The sequence below is a fragment of the Pinus tabuliformis genome, chromosome 9 (assembly GCF_031772625.1).
Source record: "Pinus tabuliformis cultivar Carrire ecotype Pingquan chromosome 9, CPIR1, whole genome shotgun sequence".
NCBI lineage: Eukaryota > Viridiplantae > Streptophyta > Pinopsida > Pinales > Pinaceae > Pinus > Pinus tabuliformis.
Window position 1 is genome coordinate 675,106,028 of NC_142307.1, and position 17,347 is coordinate 675,123,374.

At 36.6% G+C, this 17,347-nt stretch overlaps 1 protein-coding gene across 1 annotated transcript; it reads left to right on the forward strand.

Moving 5' to 3' along the window:
- The first annotated feature begins 14,584 nt into the window (after positions 1–14,584).
- LOC149150464 (uncharacterized) lies at positions 14,585–15,710 on the forward strand. The gene is made up of 2 exons (XM_089442800.1): positions 14,585–14,734; positions 14,820–15,710. Exons 1-2 carry the CDS (start codon positions 14,585–14,587, stop codon positions 15,708–15,710), a joined length of 1,041 nt encoding a protein of 346 aa, XP_089298926.1.
- The last annotated feature ends 1,637 nt before the right edge of the window (positions 15,711–17,347 follow it).

Consider the following 17,347-nt stretch of genomic DNA (forward strand, 5'->3'; position numbering starts at 1 on the left):
CTCCTCTTCACAATCTATGTAAAATAATTTCTTCTCAACACACTTATGACCTTTAGTGTATTTTCTATCACAACTGTAACAAAGCCCGTTCTCTCTTTTTTCTTCCAATTGTTGTGGTGCCAACCTTGTAGGTTATGGAAGGCTAGGAGAAATACAACTTCCATATTTGTAGTTGTGAGTGGTAGGATTTATTGTTGCCATAAATTTGTTTTCAATTTTTCTTGCCAACCTAAATGCCTTCTCCAATTAATCAAGTTCCCAAAGACGAATCTCATGTTGAATGTTATCATTTAAAGTCCTTATGAAGACATCAATCCTCTACTTCTCTAGAATATCATTTACCCTTATATTCAATTTTTGGAAGTCCTCAATGTGCTCTACCATTGAACCCTTTTGTTTGAGATTTATCAATTGGCTAAAGAAGGTGTTTCTCTTTGTATCCTCATAATGTGCTATCATTTCCTCCATGAAAATTGACTAGGTGACAAGTGGTTTACGAGAACAAAGCCCTCTATACCATACAAACTGATTCAGTTCTAAATATAAAGATGCAATACATACCTTTTGTAATAGTTTCACATAATGTATATCAAAATATTTCTCCATCTGTAGTATCCAAGTTATCGGATCCTTGCCATCAAACTTCCTCATATCTCTTTTTCTTATTTTTAGGAGCTCGATCTTGAAATGGTTTTAACTCTGTAATTTATAATATCCAAGTTATGAAATTTCATCTAGTGGTAGCCCTTTGAGTCCTCTTTTCAACCCCATAGGTCTAATCAAGATTGAGTTCTTCAAGAAAGATTTATGCCCAATCTTCCACAATTACCTAATTATAATCTAGTTCAGTAGAGAGAACTTGTACAAAGTTCCATGTGTCACTATTTCGATCTTAGGCCCTGAAAATGATACCCAACAAAATAAAGTCTATCATATTTCTGTCACTTTTTATGAAATTTTAATCCTATGCTCAGAGAGAAAGTTATGATGATTTTCCCAAGGTCACCTGTTTGCGATGGAATTCGTGAGCCTACACAAACCCTAACTTCCTCAGATCATATATCCAAAAATATAGCAATCCAAGATTGGACATTTGGACACGAGGTTCATCAAGATTTTAGATCAAATGGGTTTTAATTTCCGCTTCTGAAACTTCGTAGAAAAAAAGTTATAGCGAAAATTCCACGATGACCTGTTTAGAGCAGCAAAGCCCTAGAATCTAAAGCTCTGATACCAAATGTTATGCAACCAACTCAGAAAATAGAAGAAAAGATAGATCAACAACTTCAAAATCATCCTCTTCGAGGGGGAAACCTCCTTTACATTACACAAATGAAAAATTCTTGGATGATACAAACGAAAATGTCTCCTTTCTATATATAGGAGTCTAAGGGGTCACAATATAATCAAAGCCTACATAACAATAATATTTTAAAGGCACAACAATAACAATAGTGGGCTTCTATGGGGCACAATAATAACCATATGGGCACAAAAATACAATAAGAGGGTTGCACTAATAACAATAAGGGGCTACACTAGTAGTATAGGGACCTAACATCGTATTTGTGATATTTCTTCCTGCATTTCTAGTACTTGGCTCATGTTTTATAATTTTTAATCATGATTATTACCTTAAAGCGGATATTTATATTTGAGACATTCCTTTCTTGGGGATAGTGCCAAGACACCCTCTACGATATTTAAAGAAAACCTCCTTGCTTTAGGCCTCAAGCTAGCTCTTAAGCCAAAGAGGGTAACCCTCAAATATCTTATGCCATATGACTTCTTAGTGTCACTTCAATAATATATTTACAATCTAAACTGAGATTCCAATTTTCAATGATTATTTGCAAGATAAAAATATGGCGGAAAAATGCAAGCGAGGCACAAACTTTCACACTAAAATCTTGGGATCAACACAAAATACATTTGGCACCTTTACCATATATTATAAAAACATAAACTTATACAAAGAAAGATGCAAAGGAATATTAAAGAAGGATAAGCATCTTCAAATAAAAAAATGAACGGAAATCACTAATATATGAAGATGGACACAAATATCATAGACACCTAACATTTATGGAGGTCTTTAAGCATTTAATGACTAGACATATGCCATGTGGGGCATTAGAAAATGAATCTAGTAGCTTAAATTCATCCCTGGGTCTCTAGGGCATACCCCAAGACATTGAAGGTAAGAAAAATAATTCATTCCACAACACAAAATGATAATAAATATTAGAGATTGAAAATTACTCAAAATTCTTTACCCATACTCAAGATCATTATAAAAGTATTCATCTCATAAATATAGAATAATACTAGATATGAAGGTCTATATTAACATTTTTGAATCTTATATGAAATTTGTAATCATAGAAGGAATCTTTCTTCACCAGCTCGCTTTGAAATTACTATAAATACATTAAGGTTTACATAATATGCTATATAAAATAACAACATGAAAAGTGTTGTTGAAAAATCAAAGATAAATACAATAAAGGAGAGAATTGACTCAACAAGAGATGTGGTGAATCCAATAATATAGCAATTGATATTGAAAATAAATTGGTGCCAAATGGATCCTTGAAATCCTTCTTTAGCTGCTAAAATTCCCTACATCTCTGCTACTTTTATATCTCTTTTTGTATGCTTAATTCATGCCTCATTTTGTGCAACCCAAAACCAAAATAGAAATTGAGGCATTATTGACTTGAAGTCAAGGTAAGCTCATGTTGTTGCACTATAACACCTCATGTTGTACAGTGATTATTATGCTAAGATTCTAGTTCCAGGTGTTGTACGGTGATTATTATGCTAAGATTCTAGTTCCAATTGTCCTTATTGGACTAATTGTCCTTTTGAGATGCATGTACTTAAAATGACAAGGGTGAGAATGTCGACCTTTGGTACGTTTCTAGGCATATGTTATTAATTATATCTTGATGGTCCTAATTATGTATGATTGTATTCCCTCTAATTATTGATAAGAATGACTAATCCATGCCTAACCAATGCCTACGAGTGTCACTCCTTGCTCTTACACCATGACTAAAAGGTGCTAATTATTATCATGGTTGTTAGGAGATGGGGCTTAGGACTTGTCATCCTCTATAGTCCCTTATTCGATATTTAATTATAGTTCGGCATCTGTGAATTAATGGTTATACCCTTGGTATCTATATTATTACTTAATTTTCAATAAACCTTAGTGTTTCTTTGTTGATGATCTAATTAGCATTAAGTGTTCTTAATGATTATTATGTATTAGTAGAAATCTTAGATGATTATTTAACATGAATAGTCCTTGCGACAGTGTGGTCGATATCATATACACTTGTTGTTTAATGATCACATTGCATTTGAAGTATAAATATTCTTAATTATCATTGTGAAGTAACGATGTTCCATGATAAAGATTTACTATGAGTCCATCCTTGTCATGAGATGATACATTTTCACTAAATTTAGTTCACATTATGATTTATGATATATAAATGTTTTTTTTAAGTACTATATGCCTTGCTATTAATGAGATTGATTATGATGTCCGTGTTACATCTACATTGGTATCTTGGATAAACTAACACATTATAATAGAATACTTGGGTGGAAAATATGGAAATGCACTTAATGTAAGGGATCTTGTCTCAATGAAGATGACTGTCTAATCTTAGTGCCTAGGAAGCCTCGGAAATGGGAAAGGATTTTGAAAATGACCTCTGAAGTTAACTTGGGTAAAAGGGTAGAAGAGGAAAAGATTGTATCTCAATTTTACCGTATTCTTGACACTTATAAATTCCTTGTTGAGAATAAATTCCTCCTTTCATGGGAACAAGGAAGGCTAAGGGACAAATATTGGGAATATGTCACATTAAGATGAATTATAGAAGAATTGGTATGCCCATTTTTTGGGGTGGCTAGCTCATGAGGAAATAATCTTTAGAACTTAGTATTATTGATGCACTTGTGTTATAATAATGGTGACTTGGGGGTGAAATTGTGTTTATGCCAACTAGGTCTATGTGGATTAAGGGGTTGAGAGTATACCTAGGGACTAAGGCTCAAAATGCCTAAGTCCTTATCCAGTTCTCCTTAGGAATAGGTTGTAGGAGACTACTACTATCGTGGTTGCAATCACTAACTAGAGGTGGTAGTAAGATCCTTAATAGAAGAGGGGGTGCCACTGTCACTATGGTTGCTATCACTAGTTGAAGGTGGTAGAAAGAGCCCCTCGTATGTAGTACAATGTGATTTGGAGGTGTCAAAGTCTAGAAGCTTCTCCACGACACCTCGGTTAAATAAATTGTTATAAGCCCATCTAATTGGCTCCTAAGTAGTTTGGGTTGGATTCTTGAGAGTATTGTGTTTTATGACTTCCTCACCTCACTCATATTGACCCCCCTTAAGGTATAGTGCATATGAGGTGGTTTCATTGATTGGGCGGAATCAACCCCTATTGTGGTTATGCCCACTCGTTTATTGAATATTATTTTGTGGGACCTTATTGGAGATAACATGTGAGAGTTAGAGTGCAATTTCTAGCTTAGCCTTGGACTTCTGCGATCTATAGATTCCATATATTTTTTATTTATGTATTTAATTTTGCATTGATAATCACTTGGATTATGATTTAATTACATGCTTTCTAAGGATCTGGGGCTCTCCCCTTATTTTGTGTACTAGCTAGATTTTGTTCATGTGCTTGAATGTTTCCATATATTTTATACTTGATGTATACATGGTATTAGAAAAAACATATTACTTGAATTACATTTCTTTTTTAGACCAGAATTTGTTTGTTTTTATTTATTATTTTTTTATTTTTATTTTTTTTATTTAAATATATTTTGTTAAAACAATATTCTATAATTGTTAGTGATTTCTAGAGTTACTGTCCGACAGGTTGGACAGATCACACATGTTACATAGTATTATTCTGGAAATCACTAACAATATGACAAACTGTGGAAGTCTCTAATCACTCAATAAATCAGCCACTTATTAAAAAAAACAAATTACAGGTCAGTATTTGCATATCATACATTTTAATTTTGTGCTAATTATAATTCAGAAAAGAAAAAGGGGAGACATGGCAACTTCTCCATTGTTAATACGAAATCAAATTTAAAAGAAAAATCTCAGCTTGATAAATTTATGCGTAACTTCAAGATTTAAAATTTTTTAGGGATAATCCTCTGTTTCTAGCGGCAATTTAGGTTTTGGTTCTTCTTAATTTGCCAAAGGAAGAGGTAAGTAACTTGGAACTCTATTAAAAATATGAGATTTTCAAACTGATAAAAATATCTGTGGGAAATGCTTGATGGGTTTTTGGTGGATCAATTCTCTGTGCCGAGAGTGTGTGTATATATATATGTATGAGGTATTTTTAAGTTATTTTTATATTATAGATACTTTCAATGATTATTGAACTAATAACCTTTTCAAATTGTTAGTACATATTGTTGATTATTTTTTTTCTTTTCTCGAAACTAGCTTTTCTTCCTTACAAATTTTTGGTGACTCATTTTCCGTTTTGTTAAAAGTGAATTGGATGCACGGTTTATATGAGGTTCCGAATTTGGGTTTAAGAGGTTTAGTTGACAGTTCTATCAAAGCATATATTTTGGGAGTTGAAATAACAAATAGATAAAATGTTAAACCAAGGTATTTGTTTATCCCCAGGTAATATGCATATTGTGGTGAACTAGGAAGGTGGTTTCTGTGAGTTATATTTGGCTTTATGGTTCCTAACCTCTGCCATAAATTTTCATATAATGTTAGGTATATTTTAGTCTTGGAAACTTTTATAAACAATTTTCTGAAAATGAGATATTTGTTATCAATTTGGAATAATGTAAATAATGAAAATGGGATATTTGTTATCAATTTGGAACACTGTAAACAATGGGCAAGTTTATAGATAAGTTTGGGAAGTTATGAAAATGTTGAATGTTCTTTCCTATAAAGATTGTATTTTTATGTAAATGAGTTAAAAGTGCATTTTATTTCTTAAATAAAAATATTAACACTTAAATATTTTTATTTATTTGTGAATTGAATTCTATTACTTAAAGAGAAGGAGATCACATAAAAAATTACCATAAGTCATATCGACCTCTTGCAAGTGAGACTAGAACATAACCAAAATTGTACCCTTCGAAGGGACATAAGAGACAAAACAAAAAGTAACATAACTATACTTAAACAGGGTTACACTGAGACATTGACCTATCTGGTCATATGCATAATCGTTTACAAAAAGAAATCCATAGACATGATCCATCACATAATCAAGGCAGTGGTTGAAAATATGAGCCTACTACTGGCATAAGGGCTACTAGGTCTACCGAAGGTCTAGGAGTTGTTGGAGGAACGTCAAGGTGATGCTTAATCCTTGCTAGCCTGTAATCCATCATTTTTAATCTGCAATCATGGTGCTTTGGTTGTCCATGCATATGGTCCAAAATTTGTAGCAAGTCCCTCGTAGACTCATGGTTGTTTGATAGAGTATTTCCTACTAAATCTTTAGTTCTGGCCTCGCTTCTCCATGTGCTCTAAAGGTGTCTATTTTTTGGGATTTGATCAGAACTTTTGTTATCCTATGAAGCTGTTGGTAAATGTTCAAAGGTCTCATTACATCCTTCCCTAGTTTCTCTTAGTATCAGATGACTAGTTTGATCTCTGCTTTATCTCTTTCTTTTCTAATCTCATCTCTTCTCGACAAATTTCCAAGTGCATTTGGATATTCTATGTTCCACCTGTGCGTTATGTCTATGGTTGTTAGGGCTTTGTCCAAATTACATTTTGAATTGTTAGAAGCATGGAAGCTACCTTTTGAAGTGTGGCAAGTTCTCCATATAATTACTTCATTTTATCTTCGAATGACCTATTTGCATTAAATTCCACTCCTTGTTAATCCTTATGGTATGAGCTTGAAGGTAGAAAAACTTAATTCTCTTTATGGAGCCTACTATTTTCCCATTGTGCCTTGTTTAGACTCCTTTCTAACTCCTTGACCTATCCATTAGGTGCTAAATTATTCTTTTAGAGGCAACAAAGAAAGATGATCCTACAAATTTAGAAATGGCTAGAGGATTGTCCATGGTGTTAGACACTATATTCTGTTCAATGGTTACTGAGATCAATTTTTTTGATTCTTGGGATAAATCTCCATGTCTTTCTTGGACAATCTTGCTAGAGTTTCTATCAAACTAGAAATTCGCAAGATCCAAGACTTTATTTCCTTTGCCAATTGTGATACCCATATCCTTAATCAATAGATGACCTTCTATAAGTGGTGTCAGGGTTGGGGTCAAAGGATCAATATCCATGCTAGGTAATATTTCTTTAGCTTTCTTTTCACTCTACTACTCTTGTCTTGCTTCTTCTCGAGCCTATTTGTTTGATACTTCTTCTTTAGTCCTTTTCTCAGACTCTTCTTTCTCAATTCTCTCCCTTTCCTTCTCAAGTCATTGGTCTTCCTTATACTTGTTTTTCTTTTCTTTCTTGGATGCTTCTTTTTCTCTTTCCCTCTTTTGGGAAGACTTCTTATCTTCAACATATTTCGCCTTTGATGAATATACATTAGTAGGTTCAACAATATTCATCGGTTGAGAGCCATTGATATTTTTTTGAGCATCCACGATCTCTGCAACATTATAGAATTTTTTAATTTTCTCTTCTTCCTCATTAGTTTTTCAAGTGTATGACCACACATACTTCAACTGAAAATAATGAGCCTCTACAATGCCCCTTGGATCATACTTATGGAAATTGAGTTCCCTAAATTTGAAGCACCAAAAGTCAGAGGCTTTAGCCACTACCTATTTATAACCTTTCAGGAAGTAAGTACCTAAATAGAAGGGGTAGGTTGGCCATGATGCTTTCTTCATTGATGCTAACATGCCTCCAATCACAATGGTCACTTGATATGACACTTCCTTTAGAATCACTTTATTAGTGAAAAGTATAAGAATTTGATGTGGGGGCTTTCATGCTATAAATACCTTGATGTATGTGGCATCAGGTGACGTGAACTGATTTTCTACATTTTGCAACTCTTCTGTCAAGAAATTTAATTACTTAAATTGTTGTTCTATAAATTATCAACCAGGGGATTGTAACCTAATGAGGTATCAACAATATATATGAGTGAGCGCATGGAGTTGGGTTACAATTTTGGTGAGGCGAGGGCACGCTTGGTGAAAAAGGATGCTAGATCGAGCAATTTTAAGCGCTCAACCGAACAATTTTTTAGTGCTCGATCGAGCTATTTAAGCGCTTAAAAATAGTTTGATCAAGCGTTTAAACAAACCCTCAATCAAGCCCTTTTTTAACCCAAGTTAGAGTCTCAATTGAGAGTTATGACTCAATCAAGCTATATATTTCGATCAAGGCTATGGCTTAATTGAGCATTATTTCTTATTAAAAACCTCAACCACGACCTACACATGTCATTTTGCTCAAACCACCAGAAAAGGAGTTCGATGAAAGATTTCTATGCTCAACCAAGATGGAGGAACTCAATCCAGCTGCCCATCAACCCCACCAACGATGCAACGACTCAAGTCAAGGTAAGTTTCTCGTCATTTTTGTCTTTTTTTTTTTTTTTTGAAAAATAAATAAATTAATTCGAAAAAAAAAAGTACCATACAAAAACTACGAAAAACAATCACGAAAACCACGACGAAAACAAAAAAAAGCTAGCAAGAAAACCCTTGAAAACCACAAAAAAAAACCTAGAAAACCACCAAGAAAACACTTGAAGACCAAAAGCAACTTTGAAAACTACCAAGAAAACCCTTGAAAACCACCATAAAAAAACTATAATTTCTTTTTTTTAGTATAAGTTATCTGCAATGGTAACATGTTTATTATAAATATTTTCTATGGTAAAAACTTTATTTTTTTAATGATTTTAGGTTTTAATTATTTTTAGGAATTTAGTGAAATAAATTTTCAAATAAAATTGATTTTTTGTTACTAAAATGCATTTTAAATTTAGAACAAATTTACCAAAAATATGCCCCAAAAAGTTTCAAAAAAGAAAACAATTAAACTATAACCAATAATAAATAAATTAGGAGTTTTAGATTGACATAATGAATATGGTTGCTCATGGTGAACTTTTATTAAATGAAATAAGAAATTTTATTTCATTTTTTATTTTAAATTTAAATAAATTTATATTTTAAATATTTTTTAATAATAAATATAGTAATTTGTTTTAAAAAAATTAATTGTACTTAAAATAAAATATTAACTAAATTAAAAGTCCAAAATGTTTTTTGTTTGTTTGTTTTTTTTTTAATTAAATTTATTAACCACCTCTCTCTCTCTCTCTCTCTCTCTCTCTCTCTCTCTCTCTCTCTCTCTCTCTCTCTCTATATATATATATATATATATATATATATATATATATATATATATATATAACAAAACAAAACATAGAGTTATATATAACATAACTAACATATATAACATCTATCACATAACATAGCATGTAACATAGTTTTATAACTATTTAACATAATGTGCTCTTCATAATAACATGAGATGGATGATTCTCAACAACTTTTTAAGACTCGAGTTGATCTATAAACTATAATTTTCCTTAAATTTCCACTACTGATATTTGTAGAGTTATTTAATATAATGATATGACAACTATATATCTCTTATTTCCCTCTCTTATTAAATTTATTAGTTGAATAATGATTTTGTAACTTACACTTTCTATATTTTTATTTAACTATATAAGGGACCACTTATATATATATATATATAGAGAGAGAGAGAGAGAGAGAGAGAGAGAGAGTTTCAACAATGCATCATTGATACATACATTAAATCCATGATGAAAAGTGCATTTAAAGTGAATATATAAGCATTTTGACTTTTCTATTTTGCACCATATTATTTCCTTATGTAGTGTGTTGTACTAGAAACATTGTCTTCATGTGCTTGCGCCCAACACATGTCATGTGTCAAAACCAAACATTATAAGAACTTGTCTTATGGAGTATTTAGTTGGCATGACGTTTTATTAGTTTTGTAAATAGGTTTATTTAATTTTTTACATATATTTACATATTTATGCTCTATGAATGAAATGCATTATTTATAAATGGGAAAAAGTGTAAGATAGATTTGATCACATTTTTTTATTGTGCTTACATAGAACTCAATACTTTGGTTGATAATTTATCAAAAAATAGACTCTATTTAGTTTAGGACTTCAACCTAGATTATTCTACTTGAGTTTATAAATGGTTTTCTTGTTAACATTCTTTCTATGTCAACATTTTTTTCTTAGATTAGTTTATATATATTATATGTAATTTGTAGATCCATCTCCCATATGCCCCCCAACCGCAGCCCATCAGAGTGTTGGGGTATCTATTATACATGGTTGGGCTAGATCACATAGCCATACTAGAGTGTTTGTTCCACTCATAGATCCTCCCTTTGACACCAATTGAAGTGTTAAAGGCAGTTTTTTTGTCTTTGTTGATGATCTTGCTATGGATAGTGGACCTTCTTCACCTATTGCATGTACACATCTTGCATTTTAAATCCTGTTTAAACTTTATGTGTTTATGTCTCAAATTTGTCTTTAATTTTTAAATTGTCTTCATTTGATGTGTTTGAATTTAATGTATATGTAATTATGATTCTAGTTTGTTATATATATTGAATTCTATTTATGATTTGCAGAATATCAACAGGGTGAAGATGAGGATCAAAGTGTAGTGTCGATGCCTCCGTGGAATGACGTTATAGCTAGTATCACAGTTGAGGATGTTAAGGCCCAATAGACATGGATCACACGAGAGCTAGATAAAATCTCTATTAGTTCACCTACTAGGCGTAGTTTGTCTTTGATGTTGGATAACATCAACATGTTAATCGAGACATATAATAGGGCAGGCTCACAAAGCCACCTCCTATATTCCATACATAGGATTAGGAGGCTGGAGGTTAGAGGCCCAGATACTTGGAAGGTGTAACACCCTCCTCCCACATCCACCCAAGTAACCATGCCAATCGGGGTAAACATGAGATGAGAGGCTACTATGATCATACTCAACCTCCTATGTTAAGGAAGTGGAATCGATGGAACATCACATACAATCATCTAACATCATCAAAATAACCCTTAGGAGACAAGTCAACCACTTAGACAACCTGTCCCTAGGTCCTACTATTGTTCTAGATCTCTTAGGCCATAGTCTTTCTCATGTTATGGGTAAGGGAGCGACTAGAAACCTAAAGTTGCTCTCACAGGCCTGCTTGCCAGTGACCAGAGACCCAAGTTGCCAGTTCTGTTCCAACAACCCTCAAATTTAAACCACTTTTTCAGGCCCAGAGCTCAGGCCACTACCTAGAATGGAATGATACCTTAGAATCAATAAAAGTATAGGGAAACAATGATGCAAAAGCAATGAGTTGATCAAGACCTTGACCAGACCCAAACTAGCCATGACAGGCATTTTGTCAAACATATCATCAACATGTAACCTTCAAGTGTAAACAACATAATTAAGTGTAGGGATCTCATACTTATCTGAAAATCTCTATGAACCATTGTTCCCTCATGTCGTTTGTTGCATTATCATCTATTAGGTCAGAGAAACATTAACCATTTATATATGAGTAAAAACTTGCTGAGAGCCATACATAGTTGATGTCATAAAATATACATATAATTAATATAATAGGAACATAAGTATGAGAGAAGACTTGGAAGAACTAGACATAGAAGACAAAACATATACCATTTTAGAAGTGAGAAAAGTTTGCACTAAGAAGAATTTGATGCTGCAATTGGAGACTAAATGAAACAGTCTGGAAAACATCACTCAGAGATTTCGATGTTGAGAGCCATATATAGTTGTTGTCATTAGAGTCATTGACGATAAAAAATTGATCTAGGGAGAGAATGGACTGCGCAGGCGAATACGGATAGGGTCTCGTGTCTGCAGTACGAGACACTGCAGCTGGCAGTGAACAACAGGAACACGTAGGTTACTCGATAGTGTTGGTCGCTCTATCTAAGGGTCTCCACTACCGTAACAAGGTTTTACCAAGTTGCTTCACCGTAACCCTCCCGCTTCCACGCCTGGTGTTTAGGACTCTGATTACATTACCGCTCACCCTACTTGCCGCTCCCTCAATGGTTACCCTCAAGCAGCTGCCGATCTACATTCCTTGACAACTATGGACCTCGATCTTGTTGACTACTCGGAGGAACCGCTGGTGGAAGGTTCTATCTGGATGACCCCGAGTGCTACTAAGGAAGGCTCGACCCCGTTTAGCTGTGTGTTGACAGGGACCATCGCCGGTTTACCTCCATTCTCGGGCCCTTCAAACCATCCATTGATACTATCGGGTGACCTTCCGACCTCGCTGTCCCTTTCCACCCCTCTGCCATCACCTTCCTCATTAGGGTTTGCCTTAGGTTGCCTTAACCCTAACCCTGTGGATACTTGTGCTAACCTAACCTCCCTCACTACATCTTTCGGTTTCAACTTTTCATTACCCAGCTCATCCACCATAACCGCCTCGGAACCCCTAATCAGGCCACATTCATCTTCCCCCCCATCCGACAACTTTTCGAACATCCCTCCCTTATCTAACACCCTTCCTTTTGCCCCTCCCCGTCCTCCTGAGGACACATCCATCTCTGGGGAAAGCTTTGATCGTCGAGAGGATACAACAGCTAAAGCAATGCCTCGCAAGAAATCCAGATGCTTTAGATCTAAAGCTGAAGACATCATTCTTAGGCTCGAGGAGGACATATAGTTAGGGGAAACAATCGATTTTGCGAAAAGAGTATTGGTTGGAAGAATCCAAGGCTGGCACTACTCTGCGTCCCGTTTAAAGTTATGGGCCTCTGAGGTTTTGGGACATCATTTGGCCGATATACCTACAGTGTAGACCTTCGTGCGAGGCTGGTTTACGTTAAGGTTCGCCAAGCATGACCACAAAAATTGGGTTTTATCTTCATATTGGCACTTTGAGCATGCGCCTGTCCTTCTGAAGAGATGGACACCACTCTTCAACCTGGAAACAGAATAGATCGGGGTTGACCCAATCTGGATTAGACTGTCAGGTCTCCCACTATATTTTTGGTCCAAATACATATTTCGCCGCATTGGGAACTCCCTAAGGACATATATGGAGTACGACAAGTCTTACCAATCCATAGGCAAGATGGTCTATGCCAGGATTTTGGATAATATGGACACCAGAGGGGGTTTATAGGAACACATCACCATACAATGGAGGACATACTCTCAGAAACAGTTGTTGGACTACGAAGGAGTACCTTACAGATGTCGAAGATGCCACAAGGTTGGCCACATATTCAGGGATTGTCCCCTGAACAACAAGGGGGGTCAGAGGTCAAACAAAAAAGAACTGAGTACTACAAACCCTCAGAACCAGTCACAATCTACAATGGAAATTATAGATCAACCACAACAAGCAATTGTAGAAGCGGGTAAGGCACACGAGAAAGAGGCAAAGAAGAAGCGTGGGAAAGCTCCACTTCGGCCACCCTCTCCACCTCTGACGAGAGATCGTGCATCTATAGGGGATGCATTTTCCACGGGTATGACAATTCCTTCTCACTCCATTGCTTTTATTGCATCTGAATCTTCATGTAATTCTACATTTCACTCTCATGCTAGAGCCTCTGCTTATACCTCAAATGCATCCCTCTGTTCTACACAAGCTCTTGACCCCCATTATCCCCCCCGTTCCCCAAAAATGCCCTCTATCAATCAGCATTGCCCTATCATGATCCCTCCTCCTATTTACATTACCTCCCAGCCATCCATCCCAGAGGCTTCTTTGCACCCTTCTTTCAATCATCCCATTTGCACTGAACCTTGATACCCGCTACTGTCGAGATTACGATCACAAGGAATTGATGTTATAGGATTTGGTATCTAGTCAACCCCCTCACTGCCTACACCATCTCGAGGACGCCCCTCCTCACTATCAAAAGCCAAGCACCAGGCAGGGGAGGAGATTGCCACGGGCAAACAAAAAACCATAGACTGGTTTCTTAGAACAAAGAAAAACCCAGATCTCCCCAGTCCATGAATATGCTCTCCTTTAATTGCCGAGGGTTGGCTAGCCTTGGGAAAAAACTAGCTTTAAGACGACTGATTTCTTTGGAAGCTGTAGATATCCTTTTTCTCCAAGAAACCCTCGGTCCTGCCAGCACCATCACTCCCTTACTCAAATATTGGTTACCAGGATGGTCTTTTTACTCGCTATATGCCACAGGAAGATCTAGAGGGGTAGCCCTGGGTATTTACAACCATTCTATTAAGCTGAATAGCATATGGGGGGGACATGGATACCTGGGAGCTGATATACTCTCATCCACCCTAGAAGCTAGCTTCAAAATCATCAATGTATATGGCCCTTGTCATGATAGGGCCGACTACTGGAGGAAACTTCTTAATTCAACAATCCTCCAGCAAGACAACATTATCCTGGGGGGGATTGGAATTTCTCCATAGGGTATGTGGAGTCATGGGGCCAACAAGTATAGGTGGACATGATATCAACTTTCTTTGAGAATCTCCTGGAGGACCACAACCTTATTGACATCCCCTCTGCCAAGATTCAGCCCACATGGAGGAATAACAGAACTGGTGAGGCAAACCTTTCCAGAAGGATCGATAGATTCCTAATCAAAGAGCCTCTGGTCAATAGAGGCACCTGTATCAGACAATGTGTTGGATCTGGAGGTCTATCTATCTAATCACAAACCTATCTATCTGGAAATGCAGGATGCCATTGATAAGCCAAAGGCTCCCTTCAAATTTAACTCCACCTGGCTAAGGGATGCCAATTATATGAGGATGGTGGCTAACTTTTGGAAGGCTCACCCTCCAGGTATTGATGGGAACATTGCAGAAAACTTTTCCCATAATCTGAAGGAGTTGAAAACCCTATCCAAAGCCTCGGCTCATAGGAAAAGAAAACTGGAAGACCAACTGCTTAGATTAACAAAGGAGGAAATCTACACTTTCGAGGAGGACACCGGAGGGATTATTACCTTCCAAGAACAAAAAGATAAAGTTTCCTCTCTAATGCACAAGAGGACACAAATCCTGAAGGACAGAGAAGAGAGTTGGAGGTTACAAAGTCGGGAAATTTGGCTTAAGGAAGGGGACGACAATACCAAATTCTACCATAAATATGCTAATGGGAGGAAAGTAATCAACAAAATATGGGAGCTAAAAAATGAGCATGGACAAGCCATTCAATCCTTTCGAGTGCTGGCAGCTCAGGCTAACTCACATTTTAAAGACATATACAAGGCACCCCTTATTGCCACTCTGGCTAAAGTGATGCGCATTGCCCAGCTATTCCCCAGATTCATATACCAGGCGGCAGAACTAGAACTCACAAGAGAAGTCACTCTAGATGAGCTCGGAGGAACCTTAAAATGGCTCAAGAAGGACAAGAGCCCAAGGCCAAATGGCTGGACAGTGGAATTTTACATTGCCTTCTTTGATATCATAGGGGCAGATCTATTAAGGATCATAGAAGACTGCCGAAGACATGGGAGGATGTCGGAAGGCCTTAACTCCACATTCATAGCTCTCATCCCCAAAGCAAACAAACCCTCTACATTCAATGATTCCAGGCCTATATATTTATGTAACTGTATCTAAAAAATCATCGCAAAGATTATTGCTAACCGCCGAAGGCCAATCCTATCCTTGCACATCTCCCTAGAACAATTTGCCTTCCTACAGAACAGACAAATCCATGAGGCAGTAGGCACTGCTCAGGAACTTCTCCACTCTGTACAACTCAAAAAAATTAAAGGTATGATATTGAAGGTACACCTTTCTAAAGCTTTCGACAGAGTCAGCTAGCTCTACATTCAAATTTTGTTAACTGGTTTGGGTTTCCCCTACACCTTCATCAAATGGATCATGTGTTGTATAACCAACGTCTCTTATAGTGTACTAATCAATGGTTTGGCATCCCCCTTTTTTCATGCGGAACAAGGGCTCAGGTAGGGATGCCCTCTATCCCCACTCCTATTTCTCCTCATAATGGAGGGTCTTAGTAGAATTATTAGAGAAGACCATAGGCAAGGATGGATTATGGGAATTAAGATCACTGACTCCTACATTTTGACACAACTGCTATTTGTTGATGATGGACTTGTCTTCCTCAACAGAGGCATCAACGACCTAACATCTCTACACAATGCATTTGGAATATTCCAAAAAGCTACAGGAATGGTGCTAAACGAAGCTAAATCCACTATTACAGCTACAGGATGCTCACAACACGACATACAGTATGCGCTCAAGAGATTCTCCTTTACTCTCCTGCCTATGGAAGAAGGGCTGAGGTACCTCGGTTATCGACTAAAGCCACATGGATATAAAATAGCCGATTGGACCTAGCTAATCACCAAGGTAGAAAAACGCCTTAATATCTGGTACCACAAATATTTGTCAAGAGCAGGCAGGTTGGTCCTGATCAAGGTTGTACTGGAAGCAATGCCCGTATACTGGGTTACATTGGCTTGGATCCCTAGAGGAATACTGGCCAAATTACAAAACATATGTTGTTGTTTCTTATGGAAGGGGAAACAACCTGGGAGAATTTTTGCATGGGCCAGATGGGAAACCCTTGCCCTGCCCAAACGGTGGGGAGGCTGGGGGATCAAGAGATTAGATATATTCTCCAAAGCATTGGAAGCAAAGTTAGGATGACATTTGCTCAACAATCACAGCCTATGGACGAAGGTGGTTGCCTCTAAATATATTACCCCTTCCAATCCTCTAGACTGGATTAGACAAGCACAAAGGCATACCTCAAACATATCCATCATTTGGAAGGCTGTAATAAATGCTACGAGTCTAATTCGAAATGGACTGACTTGGAGAATTTGGTCTGGATCACTGGTGCGCATAGAGGAAGACCCCTAGGTTGGCTGCGGTAATGCTCACAGGCTACCTATGGAGTTGAAAACACACCTCGTTGATCAAGGCATCACACATATCTACCATATTGCTGACGATGCCCGATCTACCATGACACAACAGGCCTAGAAATCATGGCACTTTCTAAATATCCCTTCGCACTTGCAATAGGACTAGTGTGACTACCTAATTGCATTAACAGAGGCCCACATCAAGATCATAGAAGGGGATGATGAACTAATATGGGCATTTGCAAAACATGTCTCATACACTCCCAAGATAGGATACTTGGTGTTGATGGAACCCTCTAAGCCCCAAGCCACTGAGCCTTGGTGGAATCTTATGTGGAAGCTAAAAGTGGCCCC

Bases quoted from the DNA above. Each gene is read 5' to 3' on its own strand.
- LOC149150464 (XM_089442800.1), top strand. From the start codon at position 14,585: ATGATATCAACTTTCTTTGAGAATCTCCTGGAGGACCACAACCTTATT. The intron at 14,735-14,819 runs GTCAATAGAGGC...CTGGAAATGCAG, and splicing joins TCCTAATCAAAGAGCCTCTG to GATGCCATTGATAAGCCAAA.